At 39.4% G+C, this 23,074-nt stretch overlaps 2 protein-coding genes across 6 annotated transcripts in view; one reads left to right on the top strand and one right to left on the bottom strand.

Annotated features, from left to right (window-relative positions):
* kcnq5a (potassium voltage-gated channel, KQT-like subfamily, member 5a) overlaps window positions 1–23,074 on the top strand; it is a 127,675-nt gene that overhangs the window by 100,246 nt on the left and 4,355 nt on the right. The window contains exons 8-15 of one of the 5 annotated variants that reach the window (XM_080868196.1): window positions 2,789–2,977; window positions 3,112–3,206; window positions 5,112–5,138; window positions 12,468–12,521; window positions 14,619–14,860; window positions 16,099–16,207; window positions 20,281–20,412; window positions 20,673–20,789. In XM_080868196.1, coding sequence (XP_080724322.1) covers window positions 2,789–2,977; window positions 3,112–3,206; window positions 5,112–5,138; window positions 12,468–12,521; window positions 14,619–14,860; window positions 16,099–16,207; window positions 20,281–20,412; window positions 20,673–20,789 — 965 coding nt within the window. Of the gene's footprint in view, window positions 1–2,788; window positions 2,978–3,111; window positions 3,207–5,111; window positions 5,139–12,467; window positions 12,522–14,618; window positions 14,861–16,098; window positions 16,208–20,280; window positions 20,413–20,648; window positions 20,790–23,074 lie in introns of all 5 variants that reach the window. The other 4 variants (XM_080868197.1, XM_080868199.1, XM_080868198.1 and 1 more) reach the window with 4 other exon arrangements.
* LOC308387866 (uncharacterized protein) lies at window positions 8,203–9,300 on the bottom strand (the record flags this gene model as incomplete). Its single annotated transcript, XM_080868202.1, has 2 exons — window positions 8,203–8,895; window positions 9,028–9,300. 2 exons carry the CDS (start codon window positions 9,298–9,300, stop codon window positions 8,203–8,205), a joined length of 966 nt encoding a protein of 321 aa, XP_080724328.1.

The following is a 23,074-nucleotide window of genomic DNA, read 5'->3' as shown; positions in this document are numbered from 1 at the left end:
GAATGTTGTTCTAATCTGTATCAGTTATGATAATATGATAGTATCAAGTTCGCCAACTGTTAGACACAGCTAGACAAAAACTTCCTCACACTTTAAATCCAAAACTCTACTGCTGACCCAGTTTTAAAATTGCATATTTGGAAGTGGAAATCTGGAAATCTAAATTGTTACCCAAACTGTCTGTCATCATTTGCATCTGTTTCTTAATGAAGGGGTTTCTAGACTGTCATAGTAGCCTGACAAGATCTTTCCCTTTCCAAGGATATCTACAAATGCGGCCAAGAAGTCTTGCATTTTCTTCCCTCATTGTCCCATATCCGCTGTCAGTCGTTTGACGAAGCAACCGAGCGATCATTGTCATGCTTGTAAAGAACTATCTCATAGTAATGTAAATATGTCAATCAAACTAAACCAAAGGAAATCTAAAGCATACAAACAATGGAAACTAAACTTCACTGTTGGTCACATGCAGCAGTCTGGTCTTAATATCAACCTGATAGCTCAGGGAATGCCGTTGTAATTTCTTTAAGTTCTAAATAGAGCATATGTCGGTGCATATCATGTGTTTTAGTGAATAATTAATGGTAACATTAAGATACAATTTCTTAGATACTTTGCCATCTGTTTGACAGCATCTTCCTGATGAAAATAAATGAGTAAATAATTTATACATAGAATTATGGATCCACTTTATTCTCACTGTATGCGCACACATGGTATGGGTGCTTTTCCCTTCCAAATAAGTAGTCGGATGATATGGGTAAAGTTTTCATAAATATTTATATGAATAATTCATTAAATCAAACCAATGTTTTGTCTGATCTCCTTGTTATGTATAAATATCTGTTGTTAGCATAGACGAAATCCAGTTGGAGCCCAACTGATCCTTAATAACCCACTAAGTGAACAATTAATCCAGTGTGTTGGTCTTGTTCCTCTTTTACTGGCTGTGTATCAAGTATCTGGTCACTGTCTGTTATCTGCCAAGTTCATAACATTTTCCTCAACAGGTAAAAGGAAACTTGGAAGCACCTGTGAAGTGTTAAATATGTGGACGGCGTCATTACTCTGTCGCTTCACTCCCCTCATCTCACGCAGCTCTCCCTGCTTTTAATCGCTATTTTCTGTGTGTGCATAACAGAATATTACTACTGTCCTCAAGCCTTCACAGCTGGTCAATTCGAAATTTCAACATCTGTCATGGTCGTTTTGCCAAATAACTTTTTGTGTAATTTTCAGAACAAGATTGAATCTATAAATGATAAAAAACTGTCCACATAATAATCAGCAGCCAAAACTGACTAGCGTTTGGCAGGTGGTCAGTGTTAATTTTCCATCCTGTCTGTGTGAAGTGTTTATATTTGGGTTTTCCAAGTCATGTCTGAAATCTTGTAACCATACCTGGCAATTTTGAGGAGGCTGAGTCAGCTGCAAGTAAATTATGGTTGACGATGTAAAGGAAGCAACCTTTAAAAGATAGGTGGCACACAGCTTGTGGCCTCATCAGTTATTACTTTTGAATTAGGTTCACTGTTAATCTGGCATAGAAGACTGTATGACCGGCTCAGTTAAATAAGATGATGTATAAAGAGTACTTTGTGTCCATCACTGGCTCTGACAAACACCCTAAACACACTGATGTCTCATCCTGCCCCACTGTTACAACTTGCTGATAACTTTACCAGCAAACACGCGATTTCCATAGATAAATTTAAACAGTCTGTTGCACTTAATATTTCTCCTGCACTGAATTTAGAAGGTGTCCTAATCTTTTAGTTTAGCCTAAATGCTAAACTAAAAGCACATATATTTTGTAGACATAGATATATACATGAAAACTTGATGATTTTTAAGTTTTGTTTTTTGTTTTTTCTGCTGTTATTTCAATTATATTTGCATGTTCGAAATAAAATTATATCTATCTATCTAAATGCCAAGAAGCCTCCACACTCTTTGTATTAGGCGGCTGTGTCTCCTTGTCACTTCCATCTGCCAGCAATAAACTGATAAATGCCTAAGAGCAGATGTTTGTGTGAAAGTATTACGACGGGTTAAAGAAACCCAAATGTTTTTTAAAAGCTGCTGAAATTAAAAAAAATAAATACAGGAATGACTGAACCTTTATAAAGACCATATTAAAAGCAAAAATAGGAAAACTGAGAGTCAACATGCTTATGTAGGTAGAAGGCACATTTCTCACTGATAGGTCAAATACAATCTGGTATATTCCTCCAAGGTAGGCCTCCAAGATATTTTTAATTTTATTATATTTCTTAGGCCAGCTAGCATTAGATTTCCTACAGCTAATAGCCATATGGTGCTAAAATAATCCTTTGATATTGTGAAATCCAGCAAACCTGATGCTTTTTGTTAGCATTTCAGCCCATGTTTGCATTTTATACAGATATGTTTTAGACATATATAACAGATTGCACTCTGTCTCTGTAGTTTAGCATTGCTTTGACAAAAGTTTAAAAACTCCTTGCCTAAGTAGAAGTTAATATGGAATAGCATTAGAACACTGGTTTCACACTTTTGTTCATATCTTTGAGAAACTATGTCAAATTAACTACAGTGACTGTAAATGACACAATTTACTCTTCATGTCTGTACGGACAACCTCCACAATATCTGCCAGGTGGTTACAGGCTTTTAAACTGGAAGTTACGTTTTCACATAAACCTCAGTCTATTTTTCCTCACCAAGTTTGTGTCATTTCTGTGTGTTCGTGCGTGTGCACATGTGAATGTGTTTGTGTCTTGTCCATCTCTGCTCCTCCCCCACCCAGGCAGCTTGGCGTATGTACTCCACCGACGGTGCTCGTCCCTACCTCAGAGCCACCTGGCACCACTACCAAAGCGCTCTCCCCCCCCTCAGGCATGTATCCCCTCCACCAGCACCACCACCATCACTGCCCCACCTCCCTTCAACATCCCCTAACCGCACCGCATCAACACTCCCCCCGAAAACTAATCAGGTTTTTCTTTTTCCCTCCTCACTTTTCTTCTCTCACTTCCTACCCAACCTATATGATCCTCCCTCACCCCTTTTTTGCTCCGTTTATTGTTCGATTTATCATTACTTTATTTATCCTGTTGACTCTGCACGTAGTGTGTCTGGCGTAGTTATGCTGCTGATGAGAACTCGGTTTCCATTGCTACCTGGAAGCCTCATTTGAAGGCGTTGCATACCTGCAGCCCCGCCAAGTAGGTAACAACTTACAGACTTACAATCATGGCCTCTGCTGCTCAGCCCTCCTTCTCATCTTTTCCTCCTCACCTGGTGTGTGTTCACCTCCTCTGGTGTAACCTTGGCTGCTGTTTCATTGCATAACTCATTGTTATGAATCATTGTAACGTTCTTTTTTTCATAAGCATACCAAACTCTGGAATGTTTTGCTGATGGCATAACTTTCACTATCCTCAGATTCACACATAAGATTTGTCAAATCTTATGTGTGCAACATATATGGTTGCTGATGTGTTTTGTTAACAGTTTGTCTGATGATTGAGTACATTTTGTAAATATTTAGTGCTGAAAATGCCTGCCAGACAGGTTAAAAGAAAATGCAGGCAAAGGTCATTTCAACATTAAAAAGAAAGAAAGTACTTTTTAAATTTTTTGGACTGTAGCACAAATTTAACAGATGCCAAAGATTATGAGATGCCATTAATTCAAATTCTAGCTGACTTGATGTTTAATTAAACTATGAATTCAGCCTGGGTAAAATTAGCACATTACTTTCAGCAAGTCAGACAGAAATATTGAGCTGGCATGAATATGAGTGAGTTTTGCGATGTACTAATATTTGTTTTGTCCTGCATTTTTGAAGCTGTGCCAGTATACAACCAGTCTTGTGGGGGGGGGGGGGGGGGAAGGTTCCACACGACTGTATGCAATCCTGTTAAAAAAAAGTACACCCCATGATTCAGAGAACCACCTTCAGAAACAGTAACTTAAGTTAATCATTTTCTATTCACATCTGCCTCTCACATGTTTTTCAGAATTTTTCAGTTTGTGAGGTTTGTGGACATTTGTTTAAAAATCCTTCAGGTGACAGTTGTTGGGATTTGGCGCTATGTGAATTGAATCATTCATTCACGTTGAAGTGTGGACTTTGACTGCACCTTGATTGTTTTCTATTTCATAGATTTACTTTGTGCTTGGCATCATTGCACTGGTGCGTGTCCCAGTTTAGGGTAAGCTTTATCTGTCAGACAGATATCCTCATGTTTCACTCAAGAATACTTTGGTATACTTTATGGTCAACTCAATGAGTGCAAGTTGCCATGGTCACTATCATGCTTGACAGTTGGTACGACGTATTTGTGGTAATATGCTGTTTGATTATTGCAAACATGGCACTTCGCATTATGGCCAAACAGCTCCACTTTAGCCTAGTCTTTCCAAATTAAATTGTTTAAGTCTTTTGGTTTGTTAAGATGCAACTTTGCAAAGCTAAACCATGGTGTTGTAATGTTTTCACAGAGAAGAGGCTTTCCTCTGGCAACACTTTAAATAAGCCATAGATTTTTAGCTGTTTTTTGTAACTTAACATGCTTACTGAGGCCTGTAGAGTCTGACATGTAGCTCTTTTTTGTGCGTATTTTTGCTGATCATTGCAGGGTCTAACTCTGCGCTGAATTTGCTTTGAAATCTACTCTTGAGAAGATTGTGGCATTGTGTTAACATGTAGCTGAATGATCCAGATCAGGAAACTGCCAAAATACTTCTTTTATAGAGGTGGTCACACTTACTGATGATCAGTTAGTCACATGCACCTGGCTGCTACTTATCCTCTTAGTTACTGTAGAAGCAGTGAGGGTGTACTTTGTTTTTTCTCAGGACTTCATAGAGTCCTAAAAAACCATGACTGTACTTTTCTGATTTCCATGTCTATCCTTTACCTAACATTTAGCCTTGTGGTGCATGGCTGCTTGCATGTGATGAAAGTAATTAAACCATTGGACTCAAATTTATTTCCTTTTGCCTCCTTTTGGCTTGATGCTTCCCATATCCATAAATGGCAACATCTTTACAATCCTCATTTAATCTGCTGGGTTACTGATTTCTCTCCCTTTTTCTCCTCTTTTCCCCACTAACCCTTAAAGGAAAGAGCAGGGCGAGGCTACTTACAGGTTTGTATGACTCTCAGCTCATACTGACAAAGACACAAACACGTAAACAACTTAACATGTGATACAATTGTTCGATTATTTAGACGATTGTTTAATGACTTACACATTTTATAGACTGATTTCTGCTCTTATCTGGATTAGCTGGTTGTTTACTCCAGTCTTAGTTCGTTTGTCATTTGATTGTGTTGACAAATAAGAAATGGATGGTTTTTTTTGTTTAGTGACATTTATTGCAGATTGCAGCTGACATCAAAGGGCAGAGACAAAAGGCTCAGTTTCTTTATTGATTTATGGAATGACTGAACCCTTATTTGCCCTCACATTACTTAACAGAATCTAGCCATAGTTTTGATTTGACATATGCTAAATGTACAATATTGCCCAGATGAATTGGAGAGGAGAAAAACTGTTCAAAAAGAGAGGCTGTGCTGCAGTGTTATGATACAACATAAAAAGGGTAATGAGCAATAGTGGACAGTTAATGATTATCAAGGCTGATTTGTTCTGATAAAAGAAAACCAGATGTGCAGTGTCACCCTTTACTTATTTTCACTGTTAGGAAATTCTGCTAATATATTGCAGTTCATTGATTTGAACTAAAACAGTGACATAATTAAGAGGTCACAAATGAGACTAGCACTCAACCCAACATGAAATTTCCCCTTGTGGGACTAATAAAGGTATATCAATTCAATTCAAACAACAACAGACACTGAAATTCCTCAGGGCCTAGGCGATATACTTAGCAAATTTGAAATAGACTGAATGACAGGTTTCGAAACACACACACAATCTTGTTTTCATTTCTTAGTCGGAACATCTTATTGCCATAATGCTTTCCCTACCTGCATACCCTAACCATCAGAAATGAATGCCTAACTCTAACCTAACCATAACCTAATTGTAACCATGACACTATGGTTTTTCTCAAATGCTAAAACACATTTCAAATGTTTCCACCATGTTCCCCAATGTCTAAACACAACACCCTTTTCTAAAGCTACATAAACACAACCACACCTTTCCACTGCAAAACTCAAACTTTCACACCAAAAGAGCAGCTTGAAGCTTTCAAAAATGTAAACAATATACACATCATTACACACTACAGCAAAACAATTGAAAACACAATGCTCAATTTGTGAGAAGGTTCTTTGTTTCATAATTACATATTTTTAGAAACCATACAGTAACGGATCGTCATAGATCTCTGCAGAGGATTAGGCATTTAGATTTGTGAGTATAAATCTATAGAAAATCCTGCATGTACGTACACTACTGTAACACAAAAACAGAATCTATTGCAAACAACAATACTCCTGAAAACATGATCAGGGTGTGAAGTTAGTCACACCACACACACCACAATCACTGTGCGGCATCATGTCGCTGTGCTGCATCGGGCCACATCACCTCATCCACATCGCAGGCTATATTGCAGGGGTGGCCAACCAGTCAGAGACCAAGAGCCACTTTTTTTTTTACTGTGTTACCGCAAAGAGCCACATCATACGCATGGGCACACATGAACATCACCCATCCTTTCCTCCCTCTCTCTCTCTCTCTCTCTCTCTCTCTCTCTCACACACACACACACACACACACACACACACACACACACACACACACACACACACACACACACACACACATCTCTGCTCAGCCAGATTTATTGTAAATGTCACACACCAACATGATAATGACAGAAATGGACTCCTACAGTACTAAAACCACAGGCCAGTCATTTTCAACAATGAACATTGTGTGCACTGTCTCACACACACAAACTCTCAGTTCAACCAAGTCCACAAACAAGAATATAATAATCTACAATAGCATTTACTTTTGCTTTCGTGCAAGTTTTCAATCAGCGTTGCATATCTGGCTCTTTGCTTACTCAGGGCAGCACTGGCGACTTGCCCGCTGGCTTTTAGCAGAGTGGGAAAATGCGTTAAATCTCCCTTTTGAATATGTGTCTTGAACAGCTTCAGTTTGTTGACAAACGCAAACACACTTTGCACTAGGTCAGGGAGCATTTTTAACTTACCCTGCAGGGTCAGGTTCAGTCTGTCCAGTGGAAATTCCAAAAGTCAGGAATAGTTTGGTCAGCTTTGCACAGCCCCACAAGCCCGTTCACAGATCCCATCATGGCTGGTGCTCCATCCGTGGCTATTGCAGTTAATTTCGTTATGGGCAGATTTGCTTTTTCAAATGCAGCCATCATGGTTTCTTTCACATCTATGCCACGGGTTCTGTCTTTTAATGGCACAATATCCAGGAGTTCTTCTTTGATCACACAATCGTTTGAAACAGACCGTGCAAATATTGCCAACTGAGGCTTGTCTTGTATATCACAACTCTCATCCAATGCGACACTAAAATACTCACATGCTTGAAGGTCAGAGTGCAACTGTGATTCAATAGCCGTGTTAATGTCCGATATTCTGTGTTCAACAGTGTGGCGGGACAGTTGGACGTCTGATACCATGCGTTTTAATTTGTCGTTTTCAGGAGACAAGATTTCAACAACATCACTGAGGCATTTTTTAACGAACTCCCCTTCATTGTATGGCTTTTTAGCCCGTGCAATGTTCCAAGCCAGCTGATAGGATGCGAGCGTTATGGTCTCTGACCGCTTCGTAAATTTTTGGAAAAACTGTATCTGCTTTTCTGCCTGACTTTTCAAAGTGGCCAACTCGTGCTTGCGAAGTTCAGTCCCTTTTGGAAATTCCTGGTCGATGTTAGCATGGAGTGAGCTGAAGTGGCGCTGAAGATTTGAAGCTTTGAAATGCGCTAATGACGTCTGACATATAAGGCAGAATGGCTTACCATTGCGTTCAACAAAAAAATATAAACTCTCCCACTCTGTTAAAAACGTCCTGTGTTCATCTTCATATTTTCTTTTTGCTGTGCATTTTTTTCCTGCCATTTTAAGGGCGAACTTGCTCCTACTGGGAAACTTTGCGGTATTTTCATCTCACACACATGCGCATTTGATGAAAATACCGTATTGAACTCAAGCGAAGCGAACGCGCACATTTTAAAACAACAACATAAAAAAAAATCAAAACACAAACATAAACTTTGACATGAACGTAAGAGCCGCATGAAACCAGGCAAAGAGCCGCATGTGGCTCGAGAGCCGCGGGTTGGCCACCCCTGCTATATTGTCTCTTGCCAGGCACCGCGGGAAAAACGCCCTGGAATGGCAAATCCATCCTTGGAAGGCCTCCGCTGGGATGTCAACACAGGCCAGCTCCATTGCCCTTAGGTTCTCTCTTGTGTATGGTTGTCTGTCATAAACCTTCCATCTCCACGATGAGAAGAACTCCTCTATACGGTTCAGGAAAGGGGAGTAGGGTGGCAGACAGACGTTTAAAAAGTGGTCACTGTTGGTGGTGAACCACTCTCTGATTTGGTTTGTTCTGTGGAAGCGGACATTGTCCCAAATGATCACATAAATGTGATGTGCGGGCCCAGGATGGTCTTGTTGGCGGTCCAGGAGGATGTCTTTTAGCTCTTCTAGGAAGGTGAGGAGACGTTGGGTGTTGTAAGACCCAAGGACAGCATGCCCGCCCCTCCAAACCCATGGCCGCACAAAGGGTAATATTACCCCCCGTTGGCCAGGGACCTCAGTGATGGCTCTTTGGCCAATGATGTTACGGCCTCTTTGCCTTTGTTTCTGCAGGTTGAAGCCAGCCTCATCCAGGAAGAGGTACTCATGAGGTCTGGTCATCACGTCCAACTGTAATATCCTCTGTGAAAATGTGAAAGTGCACAGGTGTTCAGAACAACAGTCAATCAGGTAGCACAGTATTGTCCAGAAGTAATGTAGGCCACTGAGCAACACAGTATGTCCACTAACTGTACTGTGAACATGGATACTTACTTGCACATACTCGTAACGTAGGTCTTTGTGTCGCGCAGAGTTGCGCTCAAAGGGAACCCTATAGACCTGCTTCATCCGCGTCTTTTTGCACCAGACAACTCGGTCTATTGTGGCCAAGCTGACATCGTCAATGCTCTCAAAGTTGACATTATCGGCAATGACTTTGTCTCTGATCTCCCGGAGTCTGATGAGGTTGTTCCCACGAACCATATCCACAATGAGGGTTTCTTGTGCTGCTGTAAATATGGCAACCCTCCCACCTCTATGTGGCATTCTTTCAACTCTAAAGAAAGAAACATGTGTTGTCAATTGGCATGTGTTACAATACAGTCACAACTGATTTGAAACCAATAGACTACTTTCACAGGTTTGTAAAACTTTATTGTGACAAAGAAAGCAAACGAGTACAATACCTGTTGTGTTGTCTGAATGCCCTGATAATGGTGGCCACGGTGAACCTACTCAGGTTCGGACGGACTCTTAGTCCTGCTTCAGCCATTGTCATGCCATGGACAATGACACGGTCAATGACTGTTGCTCGCATCTCGTCCGTAATGATGGTGCGAGGTTGTCTTGCACTCCCTCCTGGACGTTCTCCTCTCCCATGTTGGCCTCCTCCTCTTTCTCGTTGGCCTGCTCCTCTTCCTCGTTGGCCTGCTCCTCTTCTTCCAGGGCCAGCTCTTCTCCCTCCTCTGCATCGACTTCCTCTTCCCTGACTCTGCCTTCATCCATTGTGTGTTTGGAATCTTCGGCATACTGTGCACTCTGAACTTGCTTTTATACATGTGGTCACAGCATTAGCAACAGGTGTCTTCAATTTTGAGTCGTTGTGTGTAATGAATGACGCCAGGTCTGTTCATTGTGTTCAAATATTGCTGACTGTGGCAAGCATGTTGCATCACATGAGCTTTCATTTGAGAAGATGAGCAGAGTTCTTTTGCAACTTGTGTTTTAGCAAGGCAAGATGTGTTTAGATTTATGACGACGGAGGATTGTGTTCTGTGACTTGTGTCTTCATGTGACATGTGTTTATGATATTGGTAAATGATGGCTAGATTTAGTAAATGTGTTTAGACAACCGGTCATTTGGTTTAGAGCAGGGGTGGGCAATTCCAGGCCTCGAGGGCCGGTGTCCTGCAGGTTTTAGATCTCACCTTGGGTCAACACACCTGAATCACATGATTAGTTCGTTACCAGGCCTCTGGAGAACTTCAGGACATGTTGAGGAGCTAATTTAGCCATTTAAATCAGCTGTGTTGGTTCAAGGACACATCTAAAACTTGCAGGGACACCGGCCCTCGAGGCCTGGAGTTGCCCACCCCTGGTTTAGAGGATTGGCTTTTGTGTTTTAGCATTTGAGAACAACTGTAAAACCACATTTTGAGTCTCAAAAATGCCTTCAAACTCATGGGGACGTGCATTTTGTCCCCATAAGGGACTGTTGGTCCCCACAAGTGTAGTAGTATTCAAGTTTTGGTCCCCATAAAGATATGTAAACATGGTACACACACACACACACACACACATACAGACATGCAGGCACACATATGGTGCAGAGACTGTGCAGAATTTAAAAGTCAGGTAGGCAGAAGTGTGGTAATGGAGACAATTTTTTAATTATGAGCAATTGCTCAGCAAACAAGTGCTACTTTCAAACAATCTTGTGAAACAACAGAATGCTTTTTCTTTCAATTTTTTTTACCTCAATTTTCTATCTCAGTTCATAAACTGTGATGGTGATTGTCTTTTCCGTGTGTGTGTGTGTGTGTGTGTGTGTGTGTGTGTGTGTGTGTGTGTGTGTGTGTGTGTGTGTGTGTGTGTGTGTGTGTGTGTGTGTGTGCATATGAACGCACACCCTTCTTCAAACACAGGAGCCTGTACCATGTCTGTACCATGACGCACATTTTCCATTGGGATTGTATTTATATAACTCATCAAACACAAGTCTAGAAGAGACAGACCAAAGTTGAAAAAGAGGGAGGAGAGGGGAGATAGAGGATTTCAGAGAGGGGAAAAAGACAGAGAAAGATTTGTGAGTTTAATTATGCTAGTATAATTTTTACAGTGCAGCACTTCTTTGGCAACATTTGGGGACCTTATGTTGAGACAGCAGCTTTTTAAGGCATTTAAACTTAAAACACCACCACACATACGTATATAAAAAAAACAGTTTACACTCTCAGTCAAACACACAAGCAAATGTGCTTCTCATCCTTAAACAAAATAGCATTTAATTAGGCTTTGTTGCTTTCACAACAACATTAATTCCCCAGAAATCCTTCTGTTTAAAAGACTGTGTTTAATTAGGTTTTCCTTTCTTAGAAACAATTTACACTCGTTTAATCATAATTATGCACACTTTTATGACACTGCTTCTCTTCTAAATGTTCTCCTCCACCAAGGGAACTCATAACACTCTCTGTTATTAGTGGTTTTACAGACTGCCAACTGTGGCTGTTTGGCGGCGGTAGGTGCCGTGGTAAACGGCTGGTGGTTTTTGTGTAAGCAGACTTGTAAACACCAGCAGTAGTAAACATTAGGCGCACCACAAAGTGCTACAGCAGGCATCATGCTGAGCATAAGTGTGCTGGATATTGGCAGTGAAAAGAAACATGAAATAAAGATTAACGGCGGTTTAATCATTAGGTTATGCGTATAGACAGGTGTGTGTGAGAGTGTGTGTGTGTGTGTGTTCATACCTCCATGTGCAGTGAAGTATAACTCAATCCCACTGATAGTAGTAGGTAGACTTCCAAAGAATTTGTCTTTTTTCTAACATTTCCTTTGTCTATTTTTAACCAGAGAACTATTTCTCATCATTTAAGTGTGAAATTATATCTCTAGCCGACTCACCTCCTTCCTGATAAGAAAACATTTCTTTGCAATGACACTGTTCATGTGAAAATATTTATTTATTCCACAACACTGTTGAAAAACCAGCATTCACTTCAAACTGGGCCAAATAAACTGGCAAGCATGGCAGCTTTTAATTTAAAGTTTTAGACAACGGAGGAGAGGAGACAGAACATATGGATTTGGTTTGCTTGTATTGGATGCAGTATTTGCACATAGATTCAGTTGGACATACTTTGTACTAATAAACTGTCAGTTTAAATTCTGATAAATGTCCAGTCTGACTCCAGCTCTGCAGCTCAGGGATCCAACAACAATGGCACCGACAGGAAATTTGTTGGATTTGTACTGTAAATATGTTTGTCTTCCCAAAAGTGAGGGAAAACTGAGTACAGGTGGTTATACCCATTCCCATCCCTCTTTGAATTATATCCCCTGCCCCTGTGTTTGCTGTGCATCAATATTGACTGTAGAGAATTTCTCCACTGTGAGCTGAAATCTGCTCCAGGTTTAATATCCTCCCTTATTTATCCCTTTCTTCTCCATCCCTTTCCCTCCATTTCATTCATCTGTCCCTTGTGCTCTAGTAAGGGTCTAAGTAATGGAAGGCTCTTCAGAAGGTATTCTCGGAAATATAGGAGGTACCTACAGTACTACCCAGCATCCTCTCTGCCCTGCCCTTAGCCCTTAGAGTAACTTGTGAGAATGAATGACTAATGGCATGGAGGAGAACAAAGAGAACCCCACTTAACTGCCTTCTTACAGTGCTTCCTTACCCGGTTATTTTTTTATCCCATAAAGGAATTTGTCTCTTTGACTATTGCTGCCTGCTGCCTGTCTATCCCAAACAAGTCTTTGTTACTGCATTAAAAATTAAAGGGAATTCCACCTAAAGTCATTGCAGAAGTAGACTTTGTTTTACAAGGTACTATTTTCAAAAGCAATACCAATTTTTTTTTCCTTAATATGATTAAGGAAAAAAATTGCAGCAGTAAACAAATTGCATGTTGAAACCCCTTTTGTTCTTAAAAGGATTCAATAAACTGACATTATGGCATGCTGCTTGTCACGACTCTTTCCTAATTTGATTTCATTTAATTGCAAATTATGGATATTTATACTAGTTTCTCAGGGAGACACTTTAATAAAATAAGGAAATCATGGATCTGGGCTTGTTATCCTAAATTATCTCTCAACAGCATATATGTAGCTCTTCTATATTTACTGTTAACGTCACTGTTACATTACTGCTGTACCTCCCATTTAAATCATTATGCCAATCAATGATGGAAACTATGATAACACAAAAAGATCTATTTCTCTCCAACTATTTGTCTCAGTCCACAATATTGGATTTTTATTTCTGTTTATTAATAACAGTACGTGTATAATATCACATCGTTACTGTATTGCTCAGTGATAATTTATAGTTTTAGCTTGTGCATTGCAGCACTGAATTGTGTTGCTACACAAGTAAGAGAAAGGAATGGTAATATTGCACAGGTCTGTAAGTTTCAAGAAACAATAGTAGATAAATTGGTAAATTGATCACTGAATCTCAGGTGAGATACTGTGGTCTGAACAAAAAGATGATTTTTTTTGGCATGGAAATTGTGCTGGAGCTTTGCATCTCTCTCATCGATCTGCTGCATTGCATGCTGATCAATTTGCCCAAGAAGCATACAGTAATAGTTTGCTGCAGTGCATCTCATTGATTTTGAACTTTCTGCATACCCAGCAGCCCCTTAAAGGTTTCCAAAGATGTGAACATTATGTCATGAATTTCCTTTTTGTTTGTCATTTTTAAATGTTTGTGATATCATTAGGTATTTATTTAGCCTGACAAAAATTGGGGTGATAGAGGAAGACCAAGTTTGTTTGATTTAATAGAAATAAAAGTGAAAATGTGATCATAAATAACTACATTAAACAGTTATATGCTTCAAAAAACCTCATTAATGATTAACCTTTTGATACTGGTTTTAGTAGACTTACCTGTGACTATTAATTACCATGCTGGAAGCGATTTGGCAACAACATTCGTCTTGGAAAAATCTTGTTCTTTTTGCAAGTAAAGAAAATAAAATCTAAATTAAGATTTTTGTCCAAAAACATAAAAGATCAAGCACCATCTAGAAATTTTAGAGGCTTTTTCTCAATAATGGTGTCATTTGTTTAATGTCGATTAAAAATGACCGTGGTGATGACGGTAATGTTACTATGCTTCAGCTGCGAATGACGATTACAACACCTCAGGATCACTGAGGGTTTGTTTTTGGTGGCTTGGTAGGCAGTCTGGCACTGTTCTGGTGTTTTGGGCATGTCAGTTGGATGGATGATGTTTGGTCTAAAGGAAAAGACGGAACAGTGCCCTTTGTCTGAGCTCTGAACTCTTCTCACTCTCTGAGGGGAAATAGGTGTTGACAGCATCCCCTTTTTGTCTCTCTCCTAGTGTCTCTCTCTGAACCCCAATCTGTGTCACACATAAGCTCTTTCTTTGTCACTTCAATCCTTAACTCACATTCTTCACTTTTTCCTCTCTATATCTGATCATTCTTTCTGTCCCTCCTACCCCCCCCCCCCTCCCCCGTGTCTTTTCTCTCGCACATCTTTCCTACTTTCCTACTATATTACCTCTTTCCTTTCTACTGATATGAATGTTTCTCACCATATCCGCTGTCATCTTCTCTGCTCCTCTGCTATTTTCTCTCTCTCTTGTCTTCTCTCCCTCCATGCAGTCAGAAGTTGAGCTTTAAGGAACGGGTCCGCATGGCGAGCCCTCGTGGTCAGAGTATGAAGAGTCGGCAGACGTCCATGAATGACCGCCAACGCTGTTCCCCTGGCAACGAGATGGTGGGCAGCACAGAACTGATGGGCGGCAGCCCTGCCAAAGTGCAGAAGAGCTGGAGCTTCAATGATCGGACCCGGTTTAGGCCGTCTCTGAGGTTGAAGAGCCAGCCTCGTACAGCTGTCCCAGATGGTGAGCTTGTAATGTTACTGTAACCAACCAAACCAATATCTGACAAATGACACTTTCAGAGAAATATGGAAGAAATATGGGAGTATATGTAAAATGCCCTGTGGAGTTACACCTTTCAAGACATTACCTTAAATATAACCCAAAAAAGTTAAGTAAAATAAATTCAACAGTATTGTAGCACGTTTGAAAACCCAGTTATCTTACCCCTAAATTTGTGAAGTAGTTCGAGATATGTTTTGGATCACTGCCCTGCCTCCTTTCAGGTTCAGTCTTTTAACTGACTGTGTGACATTTGCACTCAGACTTATATGATTAGAAGAGATTTAGTGGAATCCATTCTTCCAAGTTTCTATGCCATCGTTCCTGTGCCAAGGTTGTTCATTTCCTCAAACAAACATTTTGCCCTGTGGTTAATTATAGTTTGGTAAAAATTTGGTTGAGGAAATCCATACATTACAATTCATTGTTAATATAGCTGATTATTTGTTATTGCTATGTCCAGTTTAATTTGTTGTCATTTTTTGCCAATTTTATGTTGCCAACTTTGTGGTAACCATTTATGATGGTCGCATCCTGTTCTAACAAGCAGAGCAAAGCAAAGTCCATAAAGACATGGATGAGCGAGTTTGGTGTGGAAGAACTTGGCTGGCCTGCACAGAGTCCTGACCACAACCTGACTGAATTACAAGCCAGGGTTTCTCATCCACCCACACCCAAGTTTGTGAATGTGATAGCTCGAGAACAAAGCAGCATAGCAGCTTCAAATTTATACCACAGGTGTATCTGTTAAAAATTTTGGACAAGTTCGAATCTCAGTGACCTTGACCTTTAGATTAAGTTCAGAGGTCAAGTTTTCTGAAAATCTTGTGAATGCTATAACTTGAGGTTCCATAGAATTTTGAAATTGATGATTTTATAATGCTTATTTAGTCCTCTTCAGGTCCACATCTCCCACTCTAATTGTTATCGGTAGTATCAAGGATATACACCCTCCTCTTCCATCTTATATCGCGGAGGTGGCAAAAATATGTCAGTTTCTTTGTTCCTGTCTTAAATATCCCAAACACAATATAGATTTTCACCTCCTAAAAGTCAAAATAGTATCATTCGGAAACATTCTCACAGACTCTTTTCTCTTCCAGCTTGCAGAAAGTTGCAAAAGGTTTTTGAGTTTCAAGACTGCAGATGCTTTCAGCAGAGCAACATTTATTGATGACTCAACACTCTGTTTCTTTCAGTGGACACAGGCATGACCACAGAGGAATCCTTTGATGAGCGAGGGTGCCACTGCGATGTTACTGTGGAGGATCTATCAGCACCTCTCAAGGCTGTCATCAGAGCTGTCAGGTGAGGTCCTGCTCCAAATAAACTTTATGAGTGCTTTATGAGGTAATCAAAATCAACCCCAAATCACCAAACTGCTTGAAGACTTTGGGCGAGCAATTCTTTTTTGAAGAAGAAAGAACCAGCAAAAACACATTCAGATGCTAATATGCAGTCACACTCAAGAAGATTTTATTGAATTTTCTTACAATGTCGAAAATAGGGAGTACTATTACAAAAATAAGACAGATAGGGAGGTCACTTCTGCAGTTAGCTTTCCAAAATCGTGCTTTTATCCATTATCCTCTTCACTCACATTAGGTGCCAAAACTCAGTCACGTCTCACTTTTCACAGCTTTTGTTTTCATTTGTTGTTTAACACTTTAGATATATAATTGCTTTTTAGAGAACTGGATGGCAAGATTGATAAAATAAATCACATATTTTGGTAAATGTGAAGATGATAACTCCCGAGCTCTACCCACTTGTTGTCTTGCTGTCTAGTTAAAAAATGGCAACAAAATTACAATTTCAAATTTAGGCCTTTTTTAAAAGCAGTGCACAAACCATCTGTGGTGTCAGGTGGGCTACCTTTATCTTCTATCATATACTCTTAACCCTGAAACTACAACTATTTCTAAGCTCTAGTTCAAAGCAGCAATAATGGAAACATCATTTTGTTAGGGGTAGGAGATTGCAGTGATGTTGCACGTCGCACATTTGGATCCCTGGGTATAATATAATTCCATTTTTTGAGATGTCTTTGTGACTCTGCAGTATACATGAGTCTTAGTGCGTTAGAATCAGCTGTGTCAGTGTCACCATAGATAATGGTCCTTACAAAGTCAGGATTAGGAGGCTGGAGCAGTGACAGCTGCATGTTTGTAAGGAAAGAGGATCTCACAGATTTCCTTTTGGGACCTTTGTGCTTTTCTCTTTAGCTTTTTTTTACATGTTACTTTCACTGTCATCTGTTGGTTAGGCTTAGGCACTGAAAACTAAATTCAGTAAAAGATTGGGGTTTGGTTTAAAATATGCTCCTGGCAAACCTGCTGATGAGTTGGGAGTGACAGCCCCATCTCACTAATGCCATAAGAGCACAACCCACCAAAAGGACACCTTCTGACTTAATAAGCCACGTAAGCTTTTAACAAAACAGCTTTAATTGAGGCCTTGGGGATGAGAACGGTCTGAACCAATTCAACAAAACCATGAAACTCTGATTAGTCTAATATATGCACTTTAAAGAGCAGCCAACAGACAAATAGCTAGCTAAATTACAGGCTGCAGTATATTATACCAGTGGTTCTTAAACTGTGGGGCGTAGAGTCTTTGGTTGGTTGCAGAACCTCTGCAGGTGGGGAACAGAAAACCAGGTGAAAAATAGGAAGTTAAATATAAGTGAAGAGAAAATGCAATTTATAATTGCCAGTTAACTTAACCAGCAGAGAAGCTGAGGGACGCTGGGGTAGCTGGAGAGAAGCAGTACAGGTACAAGGACAACATGCAAAGATCTAACCCTGTGCCAAATAATTCTGAAGCACTAGAAAATAAATCAGAAAGTCTAAACCTAACAGAAATATTTGATTAAACTACGAATAGAGCAGAACGCTGAAACTCTTTATATACTACCACATGCACTTCAAAGACCCGCCAGCAGACCAACAGTCAACTAATTAGTAGACTTCAGAATATTATACCAGTAGTTCTCAGAAGCAGGCATAGGAAAAAATCAAGTTCAAATCGAATGTTAAGCAATTTCAGGGAAAATCAATTAGTAGGGATTTGGTGATGCTATTTGGCTGACCCTTACTTAAGCTGTATTTTTTTTTTTTTTTTTTTTTTTTTTTTGCTGTTGATGAAAAAGTGGCAAATGAGCTCTTTTTGGCTTCTGAAGCAAGACATGCCAGAAAATGTTCCTGCAGTTTCTTGCACAGAAGCACCAGGTTTCCAAAGTCTACACTTGGTGTGTAACAAGCTGCTGGTGCTGAAACTGTAACGGTAATAATAACTAAAATTAAAGAGGATGATGTTATTAGTATTTTTCTTTGCTAAATGCTAAATTGTACTAATTTTAACAATTATGCAAGTGAGAATATTTTCCAAAATGCTAAATTAGTCCTTTTAATCAGACTAACTAAAGTGTTTGTGCTAATAATAAAACCCATTATTTATAATTGGTTATAAAAGATAATGGTTTATTGAAATGAAGTTTGAGATTACCCTTTATCAGCAATCCAACTAAATTGTTGAGTAGATTTATTGTCTACTTTTACATATATGTCCTGCATGTTGGAACTAATAATACTGCTATTGATCACATATTTATTTTTTATCTTAGTAGTTTTACCTCTCCTGTGCTCTCTAGAGTCAAGAGTTTCTTCCCAATCAACTGGTAATGTGACGGCACTGACCCGTATTTATGACTGCTATAGTGCATGAATATAGTGTGTAGATGTGTTCTAGCTGAGCCTGCTCTCTTTCACTGGCACCGGCACCCTGTGAACAAGTGTTTATCCTACTAGCACCAGATGACTCTCTCACTCCACCGCTTCTTCTCACCTTTTTTCATTGTGCAAATGTCTAATTTCATATATGAATGAAGTATTTTTTAAATGGCCTACTTAGCTGTAGTTTCTATATTTTCTATGGTTTACTAAGAATTAAAATTTTGCTGCCTCAATTTTATAGATCATGAATTCGATTGTTTCCATATAATAAAGAGACAGATTGTTGACGAGGTAAAAACTGGATAAATTCAGCATTTAAAAACCATTAAAACAATTTACATTTATCAGCTTTTTAAGGCAGGGGTTCAATAATAGTTCAGTAATAAAAAGACAATGAATCATGTGTGAAAACCTGAAACCCCTGGCATGCCCTTAATAAAAGCTCTGAATTATTGATACAAGATAAAAAGCCAAATTATGATTTTCAGTTTTCCATCTTCAAATAGTTGTTGCCACTGCTAGTATCCCTGCATTTTGTTCCATGCTTTTTTTTTTGTTTGTTTTCCTTCTGTTCAGTTGTCATCTTTATATAGAATTATGGAAAAATAAGCACATGCACTTAATATAAATGGTTAAAGGGGTTGTAAGTATACTTACAACCCCTTTAGAACCTCACATTTGTTTCTCCAGGCATTTGCTATAAGTTTGTTTATGCATTTCTGAGGTATCTTACAATTGATCTTAAACTCAATTGTATTCTTTCTATGTCAGATTTTTCATTTACCAGATTTTATCATTGTGGCCTAATGGAGAGTAGTCAGTTATGTAACAGTTTGAGTGGAATCTTTTTGTAATCCACTCTTTAAGCGAATGAAATCATTCTGTCAACCTTTTGATAGTTCAGTAACAGTATCCACTCAATCATTCTTTTATCTGATCTGGATTATTGTCAAGTTTAGGGGTTTACATGCAAAGACTTTATATCATCCTTTTGTATAATGAAGCTTATTAAACCCCTCTATCACCATCATCATCTCTTTCTAGATCTACATACAGTTGCACAGATAAACTCCCATCTACGAGCTATGCTGCTGCCACCTAACCCTGGCTGGTCTGCACACTCAGCAGGCCATTCTCCATGGGTAGCCAGATCCCAGGGTTTTCCCAGGGTGTCGGGTTGAGGGCTGGAGACCCCCTCCTCTGTCAGGGCTGTTATTACACAGGGTCATCTGTCACTGCTGCTTCCATTTAGGCAGTGAGAAAAATAGGCAGTGGGAAACTACCAGAAACCACTGGGGACTCTAAATGAACCAAGAGGCATAGATCTCCTTACCTGGATCAATATTATTACTCAGCAGCGGCTCTGTTCACCAAATAAAAGGAGAAAGAAAATTACACTCAGGTTTCACAAATTCGCCATTACGCACTGGTTTTCCATCAGATACTTCAGAAAGTATTTGAAATTTTGTGTTATCTTTGTTACACTCCAAAAAGAAAAGATCAACAGTGAAGCACAAGAACCTCTCTGTAGGTTTTCTCAAACTTACTGCTGCCACCTAATGGTGGTGTTTAGTAATTACACCCTAGATTTCACTTAAATTGACTCCCAGCAATCACTGTGTGTGTATTTGTCTTTTGCATGTATAGGATCATGAAGTTCCACGTAGCAAAGAAGAAGTTTAAGGAGACGCTGCGTCCGTATGATGTGAAGGACGTGATTGAGCAGTACTCTGCAGGTCACCTGGATATGCTCTGTCGCATCAAGAGCCTTCAGACCAGGTCAGGAAACGGCATGCACATTGATTGATATTGACAGATTTCTGTGTTCCTGCTTTCAAAATCAAGGAATTTATAGATGTATCAATAACCTGAGCTGCTATGTGTTGATTTTGCTGCAATTCGAGCTAACGCTATAGGTTATATAGCACGTCACAGAAAATCATTATAAATTAACTTTAAACTTTAACATTCTTTTAAGTACATATTTCTTTTCCAAACTAAATACATATGTGTAGATGTGTGTTCCCTCTCTCTCCCAGACTAGACTCTGTAGTGGGTCCTCCTCCAAGGCCTTTGCGCAGCCGTGGAAAGACCTTTTCCTCTCCCTCCCTGCATTTATATTACAGCCAGACCAGCAGGAAACGGTCGACACCGGGGTTAGACTCACCCCCTTTTCTGATCCTTCTGCCAAACGCTTCCCTACTAACTTTGCCAGCCAGTTTGAATTTGCATATGCTTAGATGTATTTGAACTAATTCAGCCAAATGTACAAATATAACTTATCTTAATACTTGAAGCAATCTTGGTGCAGTAATCATTTCACTGACTTAATAAGTGGACACATAGAAAACACAGGCCTTCTAGGTGAAAAGTCTGTCAAAATGGCATACACATAGCTTCATGCCACACATTACTATGACCACCGTTATTCTTCAGCACAGACTGAAGTCTTCTAGGTGAACTTTCTAGTATTTTCTTAAAGCAGTCTTCAGGAATAGTTTTCCAGGTTCTTGAAGGACATTACAAATCTCTTCTTTGGATGTTGGCTGCCTTTAGTTCTATTCTCTGTCCAGATGATCCTACAGTCTATGATGGTGCGTGGTTTTCTTTTCAGGTATGCTTTGACTGCATTAGCAGTGTGTTTGGGATCATCGTCAAGCTGATGAATTGAGCCATTGCTTTCCGCATGGTATTGCACAGTGGATTAAAATCTGATGGTACTCATCTGCATTTGTAATTTAGTTTTGATAAGATCCCCAACACCAGTGACTGAAATGCAGCCCCAAATCAAGACAGAGCCTCCACCACGTTATTTATAAATAGGTGTACAGTCAGTGTTTTCTTCTCTCCTGACCTCCTCAGTATAGACCGCTGACAATTTGAATCAAACTTTTCTCATTTGGATTCATCACTCAATAACACCAGTTCTTGCTTTCTCCCTTTTTCCCTTCCTTAGCAATGGCTTATTGACTACCACCCTTCTACTGAGATAGGTTTTGATGAGGCAACATCAAACAATAGCTGGATTAACTGAAGGGCTCGATGCAAATCTTGAGTTCTGTGTCAGATCTTTGTACAGTTTTTTTTCCTATTTGTTAATGATAGACATTTAAATGTTGTTCTTCTGCAGTAGATATGGTTTTAGGCCTACCGCTTCTTCTTTTGTCCTCTATCTGTCCAGTTTCCTTAATTGCAGGACACACTGCACAGCATGCTGAAACATGCCATGTTTTTGACTAAAAGCATTTTAGGAATCACCTTGTAGAGAAATACTATTTTTTGCCAGTCGACCTGTGTTTCAGTCGGCATTAGGCGGCCTCATAAACAAAAAATCATTCATTTGAAAATGCCATCCTTCACCTCTGTGTGTATCTGTTCATTTATGTACCTGTGCTTAAAGCTTCATGGTGTTAAGTCAGAGAGAAGTGCCTGATCCAGTTTTTTTCCTATCTCCAGACTGGCCAGTGCAGCAGACTCTGGTCGCACCCAGCCAAGGAATATGTCCTCTCCTGCACTACACTATTATTACAGCAACCACATGAAGAAGCTTTCTGGCTCAGGGTTATTCTATTTCACTTAATTTAATTTTAGACTTTAAAATCCTGCCACATGCAGCCATAGCTGCTAATAAGTGCTATAGCAGTGGCAATCGGGTTACTGCGAGCAGATATAAAATATCTGAAATGTATTAACCTTCCCGCAGAACCAGATGGTTGGAGTTTACAGTAGAACATGTACTTAATACCAGAAGGTTTTGACAATAACTGAAAGGCAAATTAAATTCCAGTACAATTCAATTCCTTATTTTAACCCAAAACTTGATGATTTTAATATGTTAAACTCCATCCACATGGTAAGGTTTTTATTAACCGTGTCTGACACATAAATATTTGAAGTAAATGCAAACAAACCCAAACACAGCTGTCTGACATCACATTAGATCTCATCTGTATTTCCACACTTCATTCTTTCTCCTTTCATCAGAGAGTAGAAACATTATTGTATGTGAATGCTGCTGATTTGTATGCAGTTGTGTGCGGTTTGGATGTGCTTTTTATTTTTTCCTGAGTGAAAACAGGCACCTGTGCATTACTTTGGAACTCAAAGTATGGAAATTAACTTCACTAACTGAACATAATTAACTGTCAGAGAACAAAGACAGCCATTGAATGAATACTCTGACATAATCTGACAATAATTTAAATCAAGCACTGCAAGAAGCAGCTCACTCAGAGCTTTTTTTTTTTTATTAAATATGCTTTATATTCAATAAAAATAAATAAAAAATGCAAACACAAACAAACTGCTACAAAATGTATTACATCCGATCCTAAAATTGAGTTTCCCATAGATTTTCCTCCTTTTTTTCCATAGTTGTTTTTATACTATAGCACTGATTCACTCAAGCCATGTGTGGGTTTTTTTTTTACTAACCCTAACC

The sequence above is a fragment of the Rhamphochromis sp. 'chilingali' genome, assembly GCF_963969265.1.
Source record: "Rhamphochromis sp. 'chilingali' genome assembly, chromosome: 20".
Lineage (NCBI taxonomy): Eukaryota > Metazoa > Chordata > Actinopteri > Cichliformes > Cichlidae > Rhamphochromis > Rhamphochromis sp. 'chilingali'.
This window is presented reverse-complemented; position numbering and strand designations above follow the sequence as displayed.